The following is a 22,767-nucleotide window of genomic DNA, read 5'->3' as shown; positions in this document are numbered from 1 at the left end:
TGATCGGCTTCCAGTTTTGGAGACTTAACTACCTGGAGATCCTGCTTCCTTTATTATTGTAAAAGAAATTTTAGTCTCATCAGAGGCACAGACACCAGCTCCTCTCCACAGTCTACCTTTGTTTCCTCGTTTAATAAAAATTTCATTGGGCTGAAAAATTATCTGTGCTATTTTCAGAAATGAGAGTTAGCCACCAGCGGTGCTATTTCTCCGGCATTAGGGATAAGATGCCCTGAACCACCTCTCCCCTCTGTCCTCATATAGGGCCTTGCCCAGGGCTGGGCTGAGGGTGACTGCTTCCCCCCCCCCCCCCGGGTGCCCGCAGGACCCCCTGAGCTCGGGCAAATGTCAGCTGAGTGGCTCCGCGGGTGAGCTGAAGGGTGCACACCGTTATGTTGCCCGAGGACCTGGCTTCCAGGGAGCACCGTCCACCACACGTCCAAGGCCAGACGCACCTGCTATGGCCTCGGAGCGCTGCACTCACTTGGTGCTCGCCTAGTTTTAACAGCATCCCTGCAGGCAGTTTAGGCTCGCTGGCCAGCACCAGATCCGTACCGACCAGGGCAACGACATCAGGGCACCAGGTCTTGGGTGTAACGGAGGCTGGCAACCGGGCCACGTCGCTTCTGGCCTTCCTCCCTACAGCCCAGCCCCTCTCTGTAGCCTGTATTCCCAGGGAGACGCGTGGGACAGACCCCGTGCCCACCAGGTAGACCGGGGATGGCAGCCAAGAGGCAAATATCACCGCCCAAAGCTACGTCTCTGGAGAAAGACTGATCGAAGCACTGCGAACACACTGCACCTCGGCTGACGGGTCCCTTTCGCAGAAGGGCGACCCCGACGTGACGTGAGCTTTGTTGGAAAAGAATCACAAAGCAGGATACATCTTACAAACCAAAGACAAAAACAAATGAAAAAAAAAAAAAACTTAATGCTTTCATTCCTTATGCTGATAAATATTCTTATTTTATTTATTTTATTTTATTTTATTTTATTTTAACCAGCACTTAGCCATAATTATTGCACAGGGAAGGAATTCTGCTCCCCTGACAGCTGTTGCTACGACCGGTTTCTGCAAGGCAGGTGTTTGGGTCTCTTCCCACGTGTAGTTTAAACTGAATTTTCTCAGGACACATGGGTGGCTAAGTCGGTTCAGTGTTGGACTCTTGACTCCGGCTCAGGTCATGACCTCAAGGTCGTGAGACTGTGCTCTGCGCTGGGCGTGGGGACTGCTGAAGTTTCTCTCTCTCTCTTCCCTCTTTCTTTGCCTCTCCCCGCCAAAACACATAAAACAACACTGAATTTTCTCATTCTGAAACTGCTTTCTAGCTCAGAACAAACAGCCTCGCTACTCGATTTATTCAGAGATGCAGTAACTGAAACAATCGTGGCAAGTCAAGCAATTGTTGTGAACACAGGAGCCTCCCACCGCTTCCCTCCACACTTTCTCTGTGACAACCGTGCCGTTCCCCAGCCAGACTCCTGCCGTTCTCCTGCTCTCGGTCTCTCTCTGTGTCAGTCTCTTCCTCTCTCCCTCCCCCAACTCGACATCCAGTGGCCCAGGCTCTTCTGGGCTAGGCCGGCCTTTACAGGCCTGTCCAAGTCTTCAGGATGTTTCCCCTCATTTATCAATCTATCTTACCTCCCCAAAATATAATGTCCTCTGTCCCCTGTACCTAAGACAGAGTTTGCTGCACAGGTGGTGCTCAGTACTTGTTAACGAAAAAAAGTAGCTAAATGCTGAGCTCTACTGACTGGCTATACAAACTCCTAACATTTCTTTGTAATACCAAATCATATAGTGGTTGAACCGAAACTGTATCCCAGCCATATTTTGGATGTCCTATCTTTTTAGTAATGCATTTGCCCAGTTGTGATTAATGTGTGAGCTGCTGTATCACAGCTAATTCAACACCAAAGTTTATCTTGTTTTAAGATAAATGGAACGAGCATAACAAATCATCAGAAGGAAGAACACAGTGTTTTTCATCCACTGATAAAAAGAACAAATGAAAAGATAAGAAATAGCAAAATTAAATCATTATTATGGGTTTTCCTCTTCAAAAAATAATAAGAGGAGTTTTTTCCCCCTTCACATAATTTTCAGAAAGTTTCACCAGTAGTCTGGCAATAAGGTAATTTGTCCTGAAGAAAACAGAGGATAACTGCTATAAATTGGACGTCAGGTTTAAAAATAGTTGAAATGCTTCTAAGAAAGTGGCAGCTGGCACTCCTGATAGAGCTAATATCTACCCATGTGATTATGCTGCACAAATAAGGGTACCGGAATGTGTTTATGTGAAAACACAGATGTATGCATACATGCTTTACATTCTGTGAGCCAAAACAACTCAGTTCCCAAACCGATTGCATGTAACTAATACACCTTCAACTTCCACGTGGTTCCCCATGACTCCTAAGGGATGCCTATTATTTATATGAAACATGCTATTTGCTATTCTCCACCCCCCCCCAAATTAAGAAACAAATGCAGTGTGACTCATTTTCAGTTTCCTATTCACCGTATCACTAACAAAACTAAAAACTAGTATCACAAAAAAACTAGTATAAATTATTATACTTAGCAACCATAGTTTCAGTGAAAAGACTTGATTTCCCTTTAATGCTTTTACTAAAATAACGCATACAGGTGAGGTTATGCTGAGGACAATTTAAATTTCTGCAAACATGTTTATTCATGCTTTGGCATATATTAGTTTAAAACATATGAAACTGCATATTTATTGACTACAAATAGTCAAATATTGGCAATTCCATATGGCTCGCCCTAATAGTAGGCTTGGTTTTAGAAGGCACTTATCTGTTGAATAAGAAAATAAATAATTCTTACGGAATGAAGCTGAAGAGCAAATTTACACAAGGGGAATATAATTTTCTAACTCGTCATCTTGCCAAGGTTGCCATTCTCCTTTGCAAAATGAGTATCATAGGACTCTTGCTACCCATGATGGGAATTTAAATTGTGCATCTTATGTGATTTCCAGGTAGCAGAATTCAACAAAGTTATTAATTTACCTATTTCCAAGGAAAATACATATTTGGCTGTAGTCAGTCTGCCATGGTACAAAACAGTACACATCCTCAGGCTAGCATGCTCTGCAGTGGAGCTTTCTACTGTTTTTATTTCATAGCAGGGGACCTGGTAAAGCAGCTGCTGATATCTTTTTAAGTTTGCTTGTAAAGTGCAATCACAACCATTCCACTCCTGGGTTACTTATCTCAAGGACTTTGGATGATGGCTCTAGTGTAGAAATAGTTTCCCCTAGGGATCAGAAGCTTATTCTATTAGCTTCAAGATCTTTTGTTGTATTTTCAAGTATACTTCTGCAATAAAGATAATAGTACATTATCTTTCCCATGTGAGACTGGTTTTCTGATATATCCTCAGGTTCTTCCCAGTAAAGATGGTGGACGGTACTTAATTATTCACAGTGTCACACAGCCCTTCTGACCAATGGCAAATACATATTTAGAAGATGGCTTATTGGACCTAAGGGTTCAGTTTAGGAAATGAAATGATTATGAGATTTGCCATCAGAAGATTGGAGCTGGACCTGGACCCAGAGATTAATGTTGAACATTTACCCCTATGTTACCGTGAACAAGTTATTTAACCTCCATCTGCAAAATGAGAATAAAAAAACGCTTTGGCTCCAAGTGTCCTCAAGACTTTGATGAAGGTGAGATGGCAAAGTGTATGACATGTGCTTTGTAATCAATGAACACCACATAGAAGATCAACTGCCAACATTGCTCATGACAATAACAATAGTTAACCCACGAATCCTTTTGTTCTCCATGTAGTTTTCGTTTTGACTGAAAGGCTTAGCTCCTACTTCAGTAATGTTAAAAAAAAAAAAAGTGATGAGGCATCATCAAATGGAGCATGACCTGCTATTCCATTAGAGAATGTTTGCTCAGGACTTCACTCTTGATTTTAAAAGCCACAGATGACTTTCAATAGTCTCAAATGCTTCCTATAAGGTCCAATATGCTTAAAGTTATTTTTCCCTCTTTCTGTGCACTGTAAATATTGTTCCTACTTCATAATTTTGTCATCTCAATATGCTTTAGAATTGACTCAAAAAACCAACAATTTATAATTCTCAGTTCAGAGAACTTTAACATGGGTGTTTTTTATGGCAAGTTGCAATTAATATAACAAGTGGAACTTGCTTTACCTAGCTTTTCTGAAATTCTTCCATACATGCTAGCATAATTAAATACTCATGCATTTATGTCTCTATAATATTTACACAGGAGAAAAGAATTAGTGGATATATAAACTAAAAATTCTATATAATATTAAATCTTATTCCATCCTTGCACAAATTTCCTTACTTGACAGTGATTTCAGCACTAACCAAAAGTGGAATGTATGAAAATACTGTTTTTCATACAAAAAATACCACTTGTCTATAAAATAAAGTCTGAAATTTATTCAGATCAAAACTGACAAAATTTTCAGATGTCCAAAAGACTAAGAGATTAGTAAATTTAGGGGTATAGGTAGCTGTTGTTTCTAACAATGAGATAGATAATGTCAATTCAGTCCAGACAGGATTTTACCTAATTGACAATAAAAGTAATAATTTTAAAGAATTAGCATGAGCCAATATAAAAGAAGAACACAAATTTTAAGTTTTGATGGCCCAAAAAAATCATTCACCTGGTCCTTTACTTAATATTCTTAATATAATTACCTATAAGATGGGGAATTGCTGTATCTCTGCCAAATGTAATATTTGATATAATTATCTATACTTTCGAGAAATGAATCTCTTCGAAGTTATTTAAAACCTTGTTTTCTATTATCTCTTTTATAATGTGGATGAAATGAGTAGCTACTTTCAAGACATATGATTTTATTATTGATGTTAATAGTCAATTTGAAAGGCTTCAGAAAAGGATTACTGTATTAGAATATTTGAGAATTTTATTTTAAGAAGTAATGATGTTATTATGATGGGCCTCAAGTCTGTCTAACATAGCATTATGTACTTTCTTATGGAAATGGAAAAAGAAGTAACAGTTTCTCATATTCAGAGGGTTTTTGATGGGACAATAAAGCATGCCATTGAAAGCAAGCACCTACATGATGCTTGAAAAGTTCTGGACTTCTAAGTCTACCTACACAACAGAAGCTCTGTTGGTGTTAATGAGAGTGACCCACTGTTATGGACTGTATGTTGGTGTCCCACCCAAGTTCATATTTTAAAATTCTAATCCTGATGCTATGGCATTGGAGATAGGGTCTTTGGAGGGTAGTTAGGCCATTAGAGGGGAGCTCTCATAATGGGAATAGGGACCTTATAACAAGAGATACTACCAAGCTTCTTTCTCTGCCTTCTCTGGCATGTGAAGAAATCAGAAGAGAGTCCTCGGCATGACTCAACCATCCTGGCACCTTGATCTTGAACTTCTTATCCCCAGAACAGTGAGAAAGGCACCTAGTCTATTGCATTTTTGTCACAGCAGTCTGAACTAACACACCCACATAGGATCTGTGAATTATTTCCCTAAGATGCTCTGGTGAGAAATCTTTTCTTACTTTATTTATCACTGACCTATTTAATATGGAATAGTCTCTGGGACACCCACAGACTAGAACACTCAGTCTATAAGGGTGCCCGGAAGCAAGCTATATATATGCACACACACTATATATATATAAGACAATATAGAAGAAACTTAAATCATTTACTGGAATAAAGTTTAAAAAAGAAAAACAACATATGATAAATGTAAATATACCAAGATAAAACTGTTAAAACTAGAAATTAAAAAACATTTAAAGGGTAAAAAATAACAAGATAAATAAAAAGGTTGCAAAAAAGAGAATGCAAATTTTTAAAAAATGCTACTCTATACTTTTAAAGTAAGTTGCTATCATAAAGAAAAAGAGGAGAGTGAAGAATTTTTCCACAACATAAAACATTAAAATATTAAACCCCTGTAAGCTAAAAACTAGGCAGCAGCCCAATCTTGGGTCTGTGCACACTCATGCGGAGAGAAGCAGGGTCTGCTGGGAGTGAGGCCTCTTGGGCTTGCAATGCCCAGCAAATTTTCCAAGAAAATCCCAGATGCAGGAGAAAATTTGTTCTTGTGCCTTTCTGGTGCCCAGAGGACACACTGGATTCAAATCATAGCTCCAAAAATTACTAGGTTGAAACTCTGGGCAAGTTATTTAACCTGTTTGCACCACATTTCCCTCGGCTATAAAATGAGGCAAGTGTGAGTACACATGAGTTTCTCCTTGTAAACCCGTGGAGTAGTACCTGCCATAAAACAAGCCTGAGGTAAATGCCAGTTATCATTACTGTGACCTGCCAGGCCCCAGACTAACCCATGTCAGCACCTGAGACCTTCATCGATCTCTTCTGTCTCTTTAAACTCCAGTAAGCTCTTGGGTTTTTTTTTTTTGTTTTTTGTTTTTTGTTTTTTGTTTTTGCTTTGCTTATTCTTCCATTCCTGTCTTGTCACCCCCGCCTCCCCTTGTGCTGACCACACACAGCAGCACAGCATGGCTCTGCCATGGTCGTGCACCCCACTCTCAATCCAGCCTACGCCAGCTCAGTCACCCCGCAAATAGCTGTTGAACTAGAAAATTGGGGATCATATAATATAGACAAGGAGGCAATACCATAAAGGACCTACTTTGGTCTTCATTACAGTGGGATGAACTGGCCCAGACACACAGCGGACGGTTCACTCACCTGCCCAAGCCCCACGTTTAATCAATGGCAAAGCTATACCTGAAAGGAAGTGTGCTTCTGTGCCTTCTACTCGGCCCTGTACTACCTTACCTCGCTTAATGGAAACGGAACTTTCTGTTTATTAATTTTAATAAATCCTGGTAAATCCTCTTCCATAACACTGAGATAACCAGCTCTTGAGGATCGGCGCTATCTCCTTGAGATTCCATTCTTGTTTGCTTTCTCTGGCCTTCATGACTTTTCAATAATACTGTATTATTTTGACAAGGATTTACTGATATTTTCTAAGCACAATATTGCTGGGGGGGGGATCTATAAAGTGATCAACAGAGAGGAAGAACACAATCCTCTTAATTTTATCTTAATCACAAAGGTCTATTTTTTAAATGAATTATTAATTTTATGTGTGTGTAATTCCAGAATATTTCAAGGGCTCTGTGTATTCCAACTAGAATGGAAACTTGCTTTTTAGAGGATGCCGGGTGACCCTCACTGTGACAACGTACTTTCATGCTGCTCCCCAGGGTACTAACTGGCACCATGTTGGTCAATACCACAGTTATTTTTCAGGAAAGGAAGTCTAAAACCCAAAATAAGCATTCCCCTAAGTCTCTATTCATAACTGATACAAATTAGTGATCCCTGGCTGCTGTTCCATAGAGGAACAACTCCAAGGAAAATTGTGAAAGTCTCGTTCCTCATTTCCACACAACTTCTGCGCCGTCATGCTATACCCTCAACAGTATTACATCAAAGAAAGATCTCCGAAACGATTTTAAATATAATGTTGGTTTCATTTCTTCATTCTCCAGTGTTTGCAGGTCTAAGAATCACCATAATGTCAGGTGATGAAAAGAGGAAGGAAAATATTCTGTCTGTGTATATAAAATTCTGTCACAGAGGAAATCAAAACTATATCAAAGCTCTACATATAGTTTACAGGGGGAAAAAAGAGTCTTCCAGAATTAATGACGGTTTCTCAGGGATTTTTATATAAGCCTGCCATGTTTCAAAAGCAGAATCAAAGTGAATCTAAGTTCCATTTGAGTTGCAGTCCAGAAGAGCAGTAAGAAGAAGAAATCATATGTAAATAACTCTTCCTCTGTATGAGGAAATTGAAGCAAAAATTACTATGGTAACCATGCATATTTAGTTAGCAGTCTAGTGACAACCCAAAGAAATTAAAAGGAATAATCCCAGCCAGGGAAAGGAGAGAGTCTCATAGAAAAGAAAAACATTGATGACTATTTTCATTCTAGGACCCCTAAAGTAGTCTCATCTCTACATCCCCATTCTTGTCAATAATATTAATGTGACCCCCCCCCCCTTTCAGCCACCTCTTCAACCATCCATAACCTAGTTATAGCTCAAATTCTATTTACTCAACCTAAACCTACCCAGGGATTTAGTCTGCCAAAGCCAATCATGTTTCCTGACAGAAAAACATGTCTCTTTAGGTAGAAGTAGCGTAGCTAGAATGACTGACGCTCTTGCCTTAAATAGCTGATGATCAGTTCTTCTCCAGAGTTTGAGAAGGCTGGAAAATCTGAACAGTAAGTTCAGAGGAGGGGCATCAAAATCATCAGGACTACTTGTTAAAATATATAGAGAGCTTCCTAAACCCTTCCCAAATCTACTGGATTATAAGCCCTGAACCAAGAAACAGCTCTTTCAAATGTCCTCGATGAGGATGTCCAAGTAAAGCCAAGTTCGGGAGGCACCAGTGCGGCAGGCACGGTTGTCAGTCGTGTCTCTAGGCGGCAGTTCTTGTTACCAGTTCTCAATAGCATCTTGGGGCAAATGCTTCCTGCAGGGGCAGCACTTGAGCCAATAGTAGCTCTTGATAGAGCTGGCGCCCTGTAGCGCCGCTGGAGAGGTATACCTACGCAGCTGTTCCCACCAAACCTTTTCTCTTTGGCCTCAAAGTAATGGAGGACCCCTGGAGTCTGTTGCTTCATACACTACAGCTCCTACTAGGGAGCTCAGGATCATTCTCTCAAAGCAAGGCAAGGCATGTTGCCTGCTAAGCCCTCTCTTGGCATTGATGATACATAATTTTTCTAAAATGAAAATCCTTGAAGGCTTTTGTTCAAAGCCTCCTTCTGTCTACAGCTTGGATAACAACATACTGGGTCATATTATTATACCTCCACTGTCCTCCATTTTCTCTCCTTTGCCAGGGCCTGAGACTTGATCATCTCATAGCTCAGAGTGAACTCTTCTCCCTCTGGGTGCAAGCCTAGGATGCTAGACTGCAGGACTAATCTCTTTCTTGGAAGTAGTTGAATCTAGTTGTCTAGGGGACTGGATGTGTGCCCCAAAGTACCCTTCTGGTGAATCCACATAATCAACATTTGTTGATCTCTTTTAGGAAATGTGAAGTGGAGGGCAGAGAAGAGGCCAAGCCAGAGGATGGAGGGAGAAAGAGTGGGGGTGGCTGGAGCAACAAATAAATAGAAGAAATAAGCAGAGATGATGTTGCTAAAATTCAAGAGAGCAGAAGAAAAAGCCACATGGCTTTTAATAATGACACAGGCAACAGGCAGTATTACAGTTTGGATACAGAAGAAGCTGAAGTTGAGGGCTGTAATATTGAAGGGTATTGTTAAAGGGTTTTAATAGAACAATGAGGAATTTACCTAAGGTAACTTTCAGGTCTAAAGTGAGGCACTTTTCATCTGAAGTATAATATTGTAAAATGTTCTAAACATTTTGACATGTCCCCAAAATTCTCCAGGCAAGTAACAATGCAATAAACCTTAGACTTGATAGATTTGATATTAGGCACAGAAGATTATTTTCTATTAATATTCTATGCCTATAACATAATCATTATTGCTTAATTACTGTGTTAAAATTGAGACTTTTTTTTATCATATCTTGTTTCATGGACGGGCCTTAAAAATACTTTGTTCTTATTTCTCTTATTCTCTGACTTAAATTTATATTTAAACGGTATTGTGAAAGACTGGAAGCAAATGATCATCAACGCTTAGTCAAAAATGTATATTTCAAATCATAGTGAATATTTAGGCACTGCTGTCCAAAATAAAAATCTGTCTAAAAACACACTGGGCAAGGAGCCTGCTTTGAGATTCTTTCTCTCTTTCTGCCTCTCCCCACCTTTCTTACTCTCTCTAAAAAGAAAAAAAAAAAAAAAAGCACAGTAAGATTTATAAACCAGTTAAAAGGAAATAGACAACAGATGTCCATATAAAAAGATAAAAAGAAATGGGAGTGATGCAGTGAGGAAGCTGTTTCACCTCCATGGTATCCTTCCCCAAAATTCAGAAGCCAAGTTTAATCATGAGAAAACATCAAAGAATGCAAAATGAATAAACTAATATGCCACAAAACACTTGACCAGTGCTTTGTGCTTTTAAAAGTGATGAAAACTAAAGTCACGAAAAATAAGAGAAGATTAGAAAATTTTCATAATTCGGAGGAGACTAAGAAGACACCTAATGACAATACAATTAGGTATCCCAAACTGAATCCCAGAAAACAAATAAGACACTGAAGAAAATGAATGAAATCATGTATCAATGTAATATAATGCAATCAATGTTGATTTCTTAGTTTTGACCTATGCATAGTGGCTTTGAAGGTATTAACAGTGGAGCTGGGTCAAGAAGACATGGATTCTCTATATTCTTCTTACATTTACGTAAGTTTACGATTATTCCAAAATAAATTTTCTTTTTTTTCTTTCTTTTTTTCAAAATCAATTTTAAAAATGCATATGAGACCACGCTCCTTTTTATGGTAGATTATATAATGAATGTTAATACAGTCAATGATTAACAACCAGACCAAGTGCAGAAAAATGTCAAAACATTTATTTTAAGCCAGTAGATAGTTATCAAAAGGGTAGAAAAATCACCTTCTCGATATCAAGGAGAAGAAAGATGTCAAAAGAGGTAAAGGGCATATTGTGACAGCTTTTGTCTGGTGGGCATTTCCCTGTCCAGAAGACATGGCTGAGACTAAGCAGTGCTTTGATGGCATTAATGTGCTAGGAAGCAATAAGACTTGTATGGGTGGGGCTTTGGTAAATCCCACATACTTCAGTCTAGACTCCAAAAACAGGAAGCCTAAAGTAAACTGGAATTAAAGCAGCTGTTACACCTTTGTGTTATCGAAGTCCCAGAAATTTTACTCCCTAAAACTGTATTTTTTTAATTTTTAAAATTTATTTCAATTCAATTTAATTAACATATAGTGTTTATTAGTTTCAGAAGTATAATTTAGTGATTCATCAGTTGCATATAACACCCAGTGCTCATTACATCACATGCCTTCCTTCATGCCCATCACCCGGTTCCCCATCTCCCCACCCACCTCCCCTCCAGCGACCCTCAGTTTGTTCCCTAGAATTAAGAGTGTCTTACAGTTTGTCTCCCTTTCGATTCTGTCTTATTTTGTTTTTCCTTCCCTTCCCCTATGTTCATCTGCTTTGTTTCTTAAATTTCATGTATGAGTGAAATCATTTCATACTCAGTAAGATCAGCCATATTGCCACTGCCTGGTAGAAGCATCAGAAAATCCTCACAATACCATATCTTAGGCCTCAAATGATTTCTACATGCACATTTAAAAATATAACTTCTGTTTTGTAAAAGTGAGAAACATGAGCACATAAGACATCAGAAAAAAGAATCAGCAGATCAGGTAATATACATCCACAGAAGCCAGATATTAGAATTATCAAACAAAAAGTATTAAATAATTGTTACTTTATGCTCAAGGAGATAAAGATAGAATATTAAAAATGTACATATAATCTTGTTAAACTTAGATATCTATAAATCCATGCAATTTCAATTTAAAATTAAATGCTAAACTATTCAAAAATGAAACAAAGATAAATTCTAGAACTGAAAAGTGTAATACATGAAATCAAGAAGCCTATGAATAGTTTCAATAGCAGATTTTTACGTAGGTAAAGAGAGAATCAGTAAACTGGAAGTGAACCAGAAACACATACCTAAAATCAAGAATAAAGGCCAAGAGGTTGGATGTATACAAAAGAGTATAAAATATACAGTGAGAAGTTCCAAATTATTTTTTTTTACATTTTTTTAAATTTTTATTTATTTATGATAGTCACACAGAGAGAGAGAGAGGCAGAGACATAGGCAGAAGGAGAAGCAGGCTCCATGCAGGCTCCATGCACCAGGAGTCTGATGTGGGACTCGATCCCGGGTCTCCAGGATGGCGCCCTGGGCCAAAGGCAGGCGCTAAACCACTGAGTCACCCAGGGATCCCCCCAAATTATTTTTAATTGTATTTATAGAGGAGACAAATAGGAAGGAAGGAGACAGTATTTGTAGAGTTAATGATTGAATTATTTCCTGAACTGATGAAAGATGTGACTCTGCAAACATACCAACCAAATAAATCTCAATCCAGAAATTAAGAAGGTATCATCCACCGCAGTGCTGCTCAGAACTCTGTGCAATGATGGAAAGGTTCTATTCTGAATAATTCAACATGGTAGCTGCTAGTCACATGTGGCTATTTAACACCTGATTGTGGCTATGCAACTGAGCACCTGAATTTTCATTCTATTTGAGTTAATAAAATCTAAATTAAATAATACCATATGGTTAGTGACTACTGTATTGGGGAGTGCCAATCTGGAGCATCATAGTAAAGATTTTTATCTTTAAAGAAATCAAAGAAAACAGGCAATAGGTAAATTATTCAATAACTAAACTTTTCTACATTAACAATGTAAACCAGAAGACAACAACATGTGCCAAAAGAAAGAAAAAAAGCTGCAACTCTGCAATTCTATACTTAATACAATTATCCATCAACATTGGAAGTAAATTCTGTTATATGCCTAGTTTAACTCATATTGGAGATAATTTTCCATATTGGTCTTGAAATTGTGCGATACCAAGAATTGTTTCTGGTTTCCCTCTATTCTGAGAAGAGATCTCAGTGTGACTCCTTTGGCTCAACTGAGGGAGTTGTTTACTCTCTAAACATTTCTTTTGTAGGGGGATGCCTGGGTGGCTCAGGGGTTGAACGTCTCCCTTCAGCTCAGGGTGTGACCCTGGGGTCCTGGGATCATGTCCCACATCAGGCTCCCTGCCTGGAGCCTGCTTCTCCCTCTGCCTGTGTCTCTGCTTCTCTCTGTGTCTCTCATGAATAAATAAATAAAATCTTCAAAAAAAGATTTCTGTTGTAGGATTTCCTTTTTTCCTTTTCTTTCTTCTTCTTCTTCTTATATTTTTCTGCATTTACTGGTTTATATGTTTATTTTTCTTACTTGAGTATTACTTCTCTGGGAAGTTTTGAACATAAGTACTAATAATTTTATTTTGGGTGGTATCCAAAAAGCATCATTTTATAACTAAAAGTTAGTAAGATTTGTTTTACAATCATTGGTCTGGGAAGTACTGGAGGTAAGCATCCAAAAATTTTAGAATATTCCCACATTATATGGCAGATGATACCCAAAATTGCATTATAAAGATATCCTAGGTCAATTTATACATTAAACTAAGTCATATATTCAAGAAATTCAATCTCTGAGCAATTAACTGACCAACCCAAGATCCCACAAAAACTAGAAGCAAGACGAGAACCCAGTCTTCCCATTTCTTATATGTTCTTCTATATTATGACACCTCAGAATTAGGACTCTTTCTTCCTGTACTGGATCCAGCATCTCTGTCTCCTCTAAATTCTTGAGTTTATCAACTACTAACTTTAAAAAGAGAGAAAAAAAATCAATTTCCAGTGTTGGTCAGGGTATCTGGTTACCTGGATTCTTATCTCAGTTTTGTTACCAATGAGGGGGATGTTTTGGAGAATATATATCACCTACCTTCCCTGGACCTGTTTATTCCAAAAAGTAAGATGTTTTACAAAAGTAAGATGTTTACAGTAAGATGTTTATAAGACAGGAATTTCAGGAGAGGTCTGAATTTAATTCTAACTCTTAAATACTACCACTTTATTTCAAATATTTTGAATTACTTTCTTTTTCTAACACCTAGTTCCCTATGAAAAAGAAATAGGCTTAATTAAACACATGTCACAGGGGAATCTGAGTAAGTAGCTCCTAAGAGCCACTATCGATGAGTAGTTGTTAGTAAGTGTCTAGGAATGCAAATAATATAGCCAGCTGGGCAAACAAACAACATTTCTGTTTGCTCCATGTCAGTAGGCTGACCTGGTCTAAAGGATGGAGAACCATCCTTTGGGTGGGCATGCATTGGGGATATGCCTGTAAACCTGTAGGTTACATATCTATCTAAGCACATTTTAATATTGTTCGATCAGTTTCTGAATTGGATCATTTTTTCAAGGTAAAAAATAGCTTTATAAATATTAGATAATTACGAGTTCTGGTAAATAAGAGATCCAGGGGTAAAAATAATAAAAATTCAACTCAAATATATTATCTCTGTGCTCCATCCCTACTCCCATATCCTCAGGCCAATCTGGCCGGGAATTGGATGCCTCTGGGCACAAAGCAAGTTGAACAGCTGTTTGACTCCCTGCATTTGACTCCTTGTCATTTGGCAGATTGAAATCTCTGCTGAGAGTACCATTTGGAATTTTTCTTCTCCAAAACTGATATTTTTGAACATGGAATCTGAGACACAGTGAGGCACTAGAATACATTCGTAGAATAATATGACAATAATTTGACAAAGGGAGAGTGATCGATTTATGTCAAGAATCTAACTTCTCTGAAAAATGTTTAAAAAGATAATCCTCGACTGGCTGAGGTGGACCTCACGGATTATGGATATGGGTTTACTGAAAATGTGAATATAAAAAATGATACTAGCTTCAGGTGTGTGGACAAGTGAGGAGCGACTGTCAGATTGGAGTATAAATTGAGATGTATATTAGCAGGTAGGACAAAAGTAGCCAGGCCACAGCTCCTGAAGGGAGACAGATTAGGGAAATATTGGAGCATCCGAGAGAATCACTAAGTCAAGGTTAGGGTATCTGAGAGGAGACGACTACTATGACTGATAATGATGGTTATTATTATTACTATTCAAATATAAAAAGAATTAATGCTTACAGAACACCTAGTACCTGTCTGTCAACACTGTTATACTGCGTCAAATGGAATAATTCATTTGATTTTCTTAATGATCATATGAAATAAGAGCTATTATTATTTTTCCCAATTTATGGGAGATGAAACTGAAGCAGAGAAAATTTCAGTCACTGGCTCAAGATCACACAGATGGTAACAGGGGAAGCCATGGTTTGAATAAATATAAAATCTTGACCAAAGGGTAGGAGATGCTACAGAGAAGCTGAGCACTTTTGAATTAAGCATATGATAGGAAGCCTGACCCCAAACAAAAAAAAACAAATTTAGCCCTATGTGGCGAGCACAGGAAAACACCCGAAATCCAACAGAATGCCCTTCATATCAACTATATTTTTCCCTAAATTTCACCTCCTTTGTCTCCATCTGGAGACCGGAGTACACACACCCTCCGTGAAGGTCTTAATCTTTGTCCGATTATTTGCAATCTTGATGTCAGAAAAGTCTCTCTACGTGTGAAACTAATCACTGACTTGCTGACTTAAATCCATTTCCGCTTTTCTGATCTTTATTGGATGAGGGAGACACAGAGTAGATGAAGGTAGTTAAAATTCTAATCACCTTGGGTTTTTCCTTTTTATTTAATAACTCATTTAAATGTACTTCTGCTAAATCCTATTTTAAAATCTCCCTGACATTAATTACTGATATATTCACATCTTTCTGACAGGCCGATTTCAATGTACTTATGGTGAGTTTCCTCCTCTTACCTCTCCGTTTTCTAAGGGATGTATCTTGGAATAAAAGGAAGTGCAGATGACCTCATCATCTTTGGCGTATGACGGGGGTCCGGTGCGGGGATAGATATTGTAGAGAGCTAGACACTCGGTGTCTGTCACTGCATGGTACTGCCAGGGCCTGTAGTCAACACCATCAAGCGAGCGTTCCAAAATCCAGTTTCCGGGCCGAGGGGAGTTTGCTGCTTTCACAATCACATAGGCGATCTGGAACACCTGGGAACAGTGGCGACAACAGCATGCAACTTTGAATTCCAAAGTATTCTCACCATTTTGTTCTTCACATATAAAGCTTAATGCTACAGTCAATTTTATTTCAGATTTTATTCCGTAACCCTATTACGTTCCCTGAAATGATTTTACTGTTGCCTGTTCATGCTTAATGCCGTTTGCTAAAACGAGATGTTTCATCTTGACAGCCATGGCTTTAAAGGAAAATGGGTTATGATGAGATTTTAGTTCTCTAACAAATCATCGACATCATCTCATCTGATTTTTAAAATCCCATTATAATCATGATCACCTAAAGCATTCATTACGCACCAATTTACTCACTGTACTGTGTTAGAAAGTACAAGGTATGAGTTAGAAATTCCATGTGTGGGTAAGTGCCTTAGAGTTTGGAAAATATACTCAAGAATATCACCGCATCCTCAGAGAAGTACACGAAGGTGGAATTAGTATGAAGAGCGAAAACAACAGAGCTTTAGAGGCACAGCCCTGTGTTCAAATTGTGGCCTTAGCATTTATGTGACCTTGGACAGACGATTTTACTTTTCTGAAATTAGTTTTCTTTTCTACAAATTAGGGTAAATAATAAGTACGGTACTGAGGGACAACTTGAATTAATGAGATAATACATACAAAGTATAGGACTTGTAAATAATAAATATCAATTACTTTCCAATTCTCAAATAAAAAATAATGGAGAAGAAATTCTAGGACCTGCAGAAAACTGACTGAAACTGATTGCAGACAACTGATTGAACATATTAAGTGAAGGGTGAGTACACTTTCTGTGTAAGAAGTAACCATGTATTTTTTTTAAAGGAAAATAAAGACACGAAGTTACTATATGTCAACAGAGTGACCAGTGAGTGGACTGTGGCAATCCTTTATTTTGAAATCTACATAAAATATGAAGGCATAAAAAGTAAACATTCTAGATGTTTTGTGATAGTGCATAACCAATGTTACCCGAAGGAATAATGCACAAACATTATTGAGTGACATTTATATGCAATGCCCCGGGTAGAAAGATAGATATAAACTAGTTTAAAATACAGTCCTACCATCCATGGGTTGATAATACATTGTAATAAGAGACACATCAAAAGTACTCTGATAATAAAGCAAATATGTTTTTTGTTTACTAAATGCTCTGAGATGGGGGGAGCCTGAAAACACTAAGCTCTGAATAATTAGAATCACTGGAATGGTAAAGTGGGAGGATGGACTCATTAAAATGTGACCAAAGGACCCACTGGACAACAGAGAGAACACAGAGGGGATTGTGAAAGGAATGTTCTGGAAATAAACTTCATCTGCTGCCCAGTTTTGACATGAGGCCTTCATAAGTGCATGTACAGTGTCCATGGTCAACTCCAAGGGATCAAACTTAAAAATATATAAAGTTAGTATAGAAGGGGCAACCTTAAGAGCTCTGATGCTGGGCTTTTGTGGCCTTTAGGAGAAAGAACATGAGCACAAGTGTGCCACCAGAGGAACCATGCGCCATCAAATGATTGAAAGTAGGGCTGGAACAGGCCTTTCAGGCACAGTTATAGAAAAACTATTAGAATTCTGAAATAGCCTTCTGTACTTGTTGGTAAATTGCTGCTGCCCAAGCCTCCCACATGCCTCCTGTCCCCTGAGACCACTTTTCACCTCAGCATAGCAAGGAACAGCTGAGACATCTGCTCTGATTGGTCTGGGCTATCGGTTCTGTTTTACTATCAGTCCAGGTGGGAAATACTATGAATCTATATTTACAAGGGTATACAGGTAAGTATCAGTGCAAGCAGACACACGTATCTACGTATGTGTGTACGTGCTTGGACATTCTGGGGAAGAACCTGCACGTATACGTTAAAGCTATTACCACTGACGTTTGAGAATAAGGAGTTGAGGAGGAGGAGAGATTTGACTTTTCATCCAATCTCCTGCTATGTTAATGTATTAACATAAATGTCTTAGTTTTTTTTAAAGATTTAATTTGTTTATTTGAGAGAAAGAGGCAGAGATAGTGACAGAGACAGTGAGCTAGAGCACAAGCGGGGAGGAGGAGTAGAAACAGCCTCCCTGCTGCAGAGGGAGCCCAACGTGGGGCTCGATCCCAGGACCCCAGGATCATGACCTGAGCTAAAGGCAGGCACTTAACCAGCTGAACCACCCAGATGCACCAATGTCATAGTTTTTAAAAAGTTTTTTTTAAAGTTTGTTTTTTAAATAAAGAACAATTAAAGCAAAACAAATACCAGAGAAAGAACAAGATTAGGAGTAAAATGGAACATGATCAATCCTTATCCAAAATATTTGTTGTTTCTGCAATTTTGGGGTGTTTTTATAAGTAATTATCTCTATTAGACAATCCACATTCAACAATTCATGCATGTGGAATTTTTTTTTTATAATAAACTCACTGAGGAACATACGAATTGGTTAATCTGATACAACACAGAGAGAGTTCTTTCTACTATAAACATAAAGCTCTAATCTCAATTTCTGGTAATCTTAAACTTTTCATGGCGGGGTTTATAAAATGACAAAAAATACAAGTGACTAAATTGTGAGCTCCTCAAGGTCAGAGACTAGAGCTTTTATATCTTTAAAGATGTTACAATCCTTATCATAACTCTTTTGAAATAGTGGGCATCCAATATTAATTACTTTTATTTGCATAACCAGAGTTATAATAATGTACTATGATGTTACTTCTATGAGTTTAACACCTTTTTTCCCTGTTATGTCTTGATTCCCAGTCAACAGCAGCATGCTTTTTCACTTGCAGGAACCAAGACAAGCATTGCTTAGGTGTTCATCATATTATGTGTCTATGTACCAAGAAAATTACTTAAACTCTTTTACCCTCTGTTTCACAATGTTTATTTTCCAAAGTCAAAATCATGGAAGAAGATATAAGGTGATGAAAACAAAACACTGCATGTTCTTTGGAAAAAGAATCTATGTATCTATATTTTTTTTACATTAACATGTTTCCATTCAGAAAAAAAATTGCACAAAAGTATTTTTAAATAGAAAACAAAAAGAGAAATAACAAAGCATAATTAGGGATCATAGGTACCCAACGTTAACAATAAAGGCACACTGAGGTAAGAGATAAAGAGCTTTGTTTAGAAAGCAGATCAGAAGGCAAATACAGGAAGAGGCCAAATTCTCTTAGAGCTACAATGTGGATTTATGACTTAGGAGCTTCTGTGTTGGCTCTGGAATAATAGATGAAATCCGTGAAACAAAGTTATACTAGAAACCCCACAGATTCTTTCTATAATTCAATATAGCAGCCAGCATTAAGTGACATGGAAAAGCAGTCATTGCCTTAGAGAATATTAGAAGAGCCCCATTTCAAAACAATATCCCTCTTTCATTTATTTTCTATGGATTCTTTCACATTTCATGCAAAATTAATTAAATTAGTTGGCATGTAGTATTTTGAATAAACTTTTAAGAATGTGGTAGACAGCATTATTGAAAAACACAATGAATAGAAGTATTCTTTGAAGGCATCAGAGAATGCTGTGTAAAATTTTTAACAGTGATGTTCTAAGTACAACAAAATTTTAATGACCCTCATAGAATAATTCCCTAATGTACCTATGCCCTTGTATTAATTATGTCTTGTGTTTTCACTATAAAGACTCGTCAAAAATCCGTAATTATTAAACCTTTTCTCCAGATGAACAAAACCCTAATCTGTGGTATGCAACAAGGAAAGCAAATTCCTCACTGTAAGAAGTATAAGAATGCTGTGACAGCTAGGCTTCAATGAACCTTAGATTGCAACACACAAGACCCCAACTTTTTTTTTTTCCTGTCGGGGCATTTTTTTTTACAAACTTCATACCTTAAAAAATTCCAAATAACTTTTGAAAAACATCAAATGTCTAACATTCTACTGTAACAGAGATAACTTCCCATTTCAAACTCCATTCAGATGTCATCTAGCAAAATATCATGTAATTACTTCACTAACGTAGCATTAAATTAGATGTTCCTTTTATTATGTGCATTGTATTAAGAACTTGATCTCATATAGGGTGGAACTGGTGGTCAAAATCTTTCTGAAGAATTCTTCAGTCCCACACTAACAAGTAACATATGACACTGTAGGCAGGGATGCTTTTTACCATCATGGCTGAGGTAAGATGATACTGGAATAGCACTAGGGTGAAAGAGGGGACCTCACGGCCTATAGCAAGCAACCTAGTAACTGGCTATTCTAGATGCTGCCCTGGGCTGAACAGCTCAGCTCACCTAAAACCCATGCAGATAAGTCTAACACCTACAATCACAATCGATTTATAACACATGAATTGTTCAGTCTGGATTTTTTTTTTTTTTAATATTCTCTGCAATGACTCTCAGAAATCCACTGTATCCCAGTTGCCTTATATTCAGAAGAATCACAGGTCTAGGAAAATGCTACCGAAGAGTACTGCATTCTGTGGATTTTACTGAGACTTTTGAGTATCACTGGTATGCAGTTCAGAGAGCTAGGTCAAAGTATGCATCCTTAATGATGTAACAAGGCCATAGAATCTCAGTTTCCTATAAGCCTGATCCCCATGAAAGCCATAGAAATATTAATAATGGACACTCTCTATGGAGGATGACATTTCACCTTTCTCATAGGACTTGATCTAAATTACTCTCTTTCATTTTTTCCTGCCTTAATCTCTCAAGGGAACCACATGTGGTCATCTAATATCTGTTCACTGCTGAGCTTTGCCTCCCCCGCCCCCGACAGTGCTGTTGGTGAACTTCCTAAAGCAAACAGTTGCTCACATAACAAAACTGCTTAATTTTGAGAAGACTCTGCTGTAGTCTAGCACCTGCTCTTGCGAGTTTAATGTTTCTATGTGCTGTGATGCCAAATCCACTATATTTAAAAAGTCATCTGTATTCTCAGTTCTACTAGCGAGTTTGTCAAGTTCTCTGATTTATCCATATAGGTTCACTGGCTTTCAGGAAACAATGGGAGCTACATATTTTCAGAACCACAAAGGGTTCCATGAATCAGGTGTTTCCAGGCATGGTATCCATTGGAATAAGCTGGGAAGCTTCCAGAATTAGAACGCATAATCCTAAAATTTTCATGGAACCACAAAAGACCCAGAGCCAAAACAATCTTGAGAAAGAACAAAACTGGAGGTATGTACACAGCTCTGTGTTTGGGTTGATAGACGCAGTAGGTGTAATTATCCACTTTGACCTGAGACCTCAAAAGAGGGGATAAAGAAATAAAATAGAAACCAATAAGAAAAAAATAAGAAGGTAAGAACCATCCAGCTTTTTTCTGGAACATGCATGATAGTTGGCTGATGAGGGATAATAGAGGTCATGGCCTCAAGCACTCGGGAGTTGCTGGAGCCCCCGAGAAGACCTACAGAACCTCACAGAGGCTGATCTGAAGAGAAATCAGGGGTAAAAGAGTGGGGCCAGATACAGGGATTTCACTGAAAGTCTGAGTCCAATATAGGATTCACTCAAAGACTCATTCTCATCACATCACAGGTTACCAAGTTCTTACTCCCCAGCAAAAATTTCTGTGCAATCACAGAGAAGTGGCTCATTACAATCTTAAAAATGCTCTGAAGAGATGAATCTACAGATTTCGAAAATACTATTACTAGACCCTGTTTAAATCAAATTCCAACAATAAAAGCTTTGAAAGATGCGCCAAACTTAAAAAATATTAACCTAGAGATACCAGCAATTATTACTTTCTGGGCGAGTTTTATGTCTCTTATAAATTTAAAACTTCACTAAACCTAGAATAATGTGGTGAAGTCCAGGACAGCCCTCTTGTCTGCTTATAATTCCTTTCAGACAAATTCATTTACAATAATTTTACATACTAAAATGATTTGTAAGGATCACCCAGTTGCCCTGTACAGCCTATTTATTCCACTCACCACCACCCCCTCCCTGCCAACTGTCGACTACAGTTGCTGAGCGTCAACTTAATGAGTTACAGGAAAGCAAATGTGTGATTTCAATTCGGAGTAAGTGCTTCCTGCATTATGAGAGACACAGAAACACTAGCCTCAACTGAAACAGGTTTTTTTTTATATTAAACTCACATGAAATGTATACATTTGAAAATGAACTACCCTACCACTCCACATTCCTAAGAAACAATAATCTAACTGAGTTTATCCTTTGAAGACAAAATGTTCAATTATATGTTGAAATTTATCTTTTACGGCGTTTTAATCAATGCTTAATAATTTATGGGAAAGTACTTGAAGGATTTCTCTTGCTCTTTCTGCAAAAAGGGAAATCTCAATTTATAGCTCTGGAAAATAACAAGACTTACTTTTTAGCTCTTATTAAGTGTGTATATATATATATATATATATATATATATATATATGTAAAGAAATTTCTTTCTTTCTTTTTTTTTTTTTCACTAAAAACAGTAGTTTTTCTTTTCTTCCCAGAACTGGACAAGTTGATTACAAAGAAGATTTGGAGGACTTGTCAAGCAAGAAAAGCCAGGAAAAACTGAGGTGCAAGAGCACTAAATGGAGGGATATATTGTTAAATTAAAGAGCAACATGGAGAAAATTGCAGTTATATAAGATACTGCTATTTACTATGAAGGGATGACATAAACAAACAGAAAGACATTCTATGCTCATGGACTAGAAGAACAAATATTGTTAAAATGCCCATACTACCCAAAGAAATCTACATATTTAATGCAATCTCTATCAAAATACCAACAGCATTTTTCACAGAATTAGAACGAATAATCCTAAAATTTTCACGGAACCACAAAAGACCCAGAGCCAAAACAATCTTGAGAAAGAATGAAACTGGAGGTATCATAATCCCAGATTTCAAGATATACTGCAAAGCTGTAGTAATTGAAACAGTATGGTAATGGCACAAAAATAGACACATAGATCAATAGAAAGAATAGAATAGATGAATAGAATAGAATAGAATAGAATAG

At 37.7% G+C, this 22,767-nt stretch overlaps 1 protein-coding gene across 1 annotated transcript in view; it reads right to left on the bottom strand.

The window, feature by feature from the left end:
* LAMA2 (laminin subunit alpha 2) overlaps window positions 1-22,767 on the bottom strand; it is a 597,066-nt gene that overhangs the window by 398,960 nt on the left and 175,339 nt on the right. The window contains 1 exon segment of the mRNA XM_077902686.1: window positions 15,540-15,782. Within this exon segment, the coding sequence (XP_077758812.1) occupies window positions 15,540-15,782 (243 nt within the window).

Source organism: Canis aureus, chromosome 1 (assembly GCF_053574225.1).
Source record: "Canis aureus isolate CA01 chromosome 1, VMU_Caureus_v.1.0, whole genome shotgun sequence".
NCBI classification, from domain to species: domain Eukaryota; kingdom Metazoa; phylum Chordata; class Mammalia; order Carnivora; family Canidae; genus Canis; species Canis aureus.
Note: the sequence above shows the minus strand (reverse complement) of the source record. Positions and strands in the feature narration are given on the sequence as shown.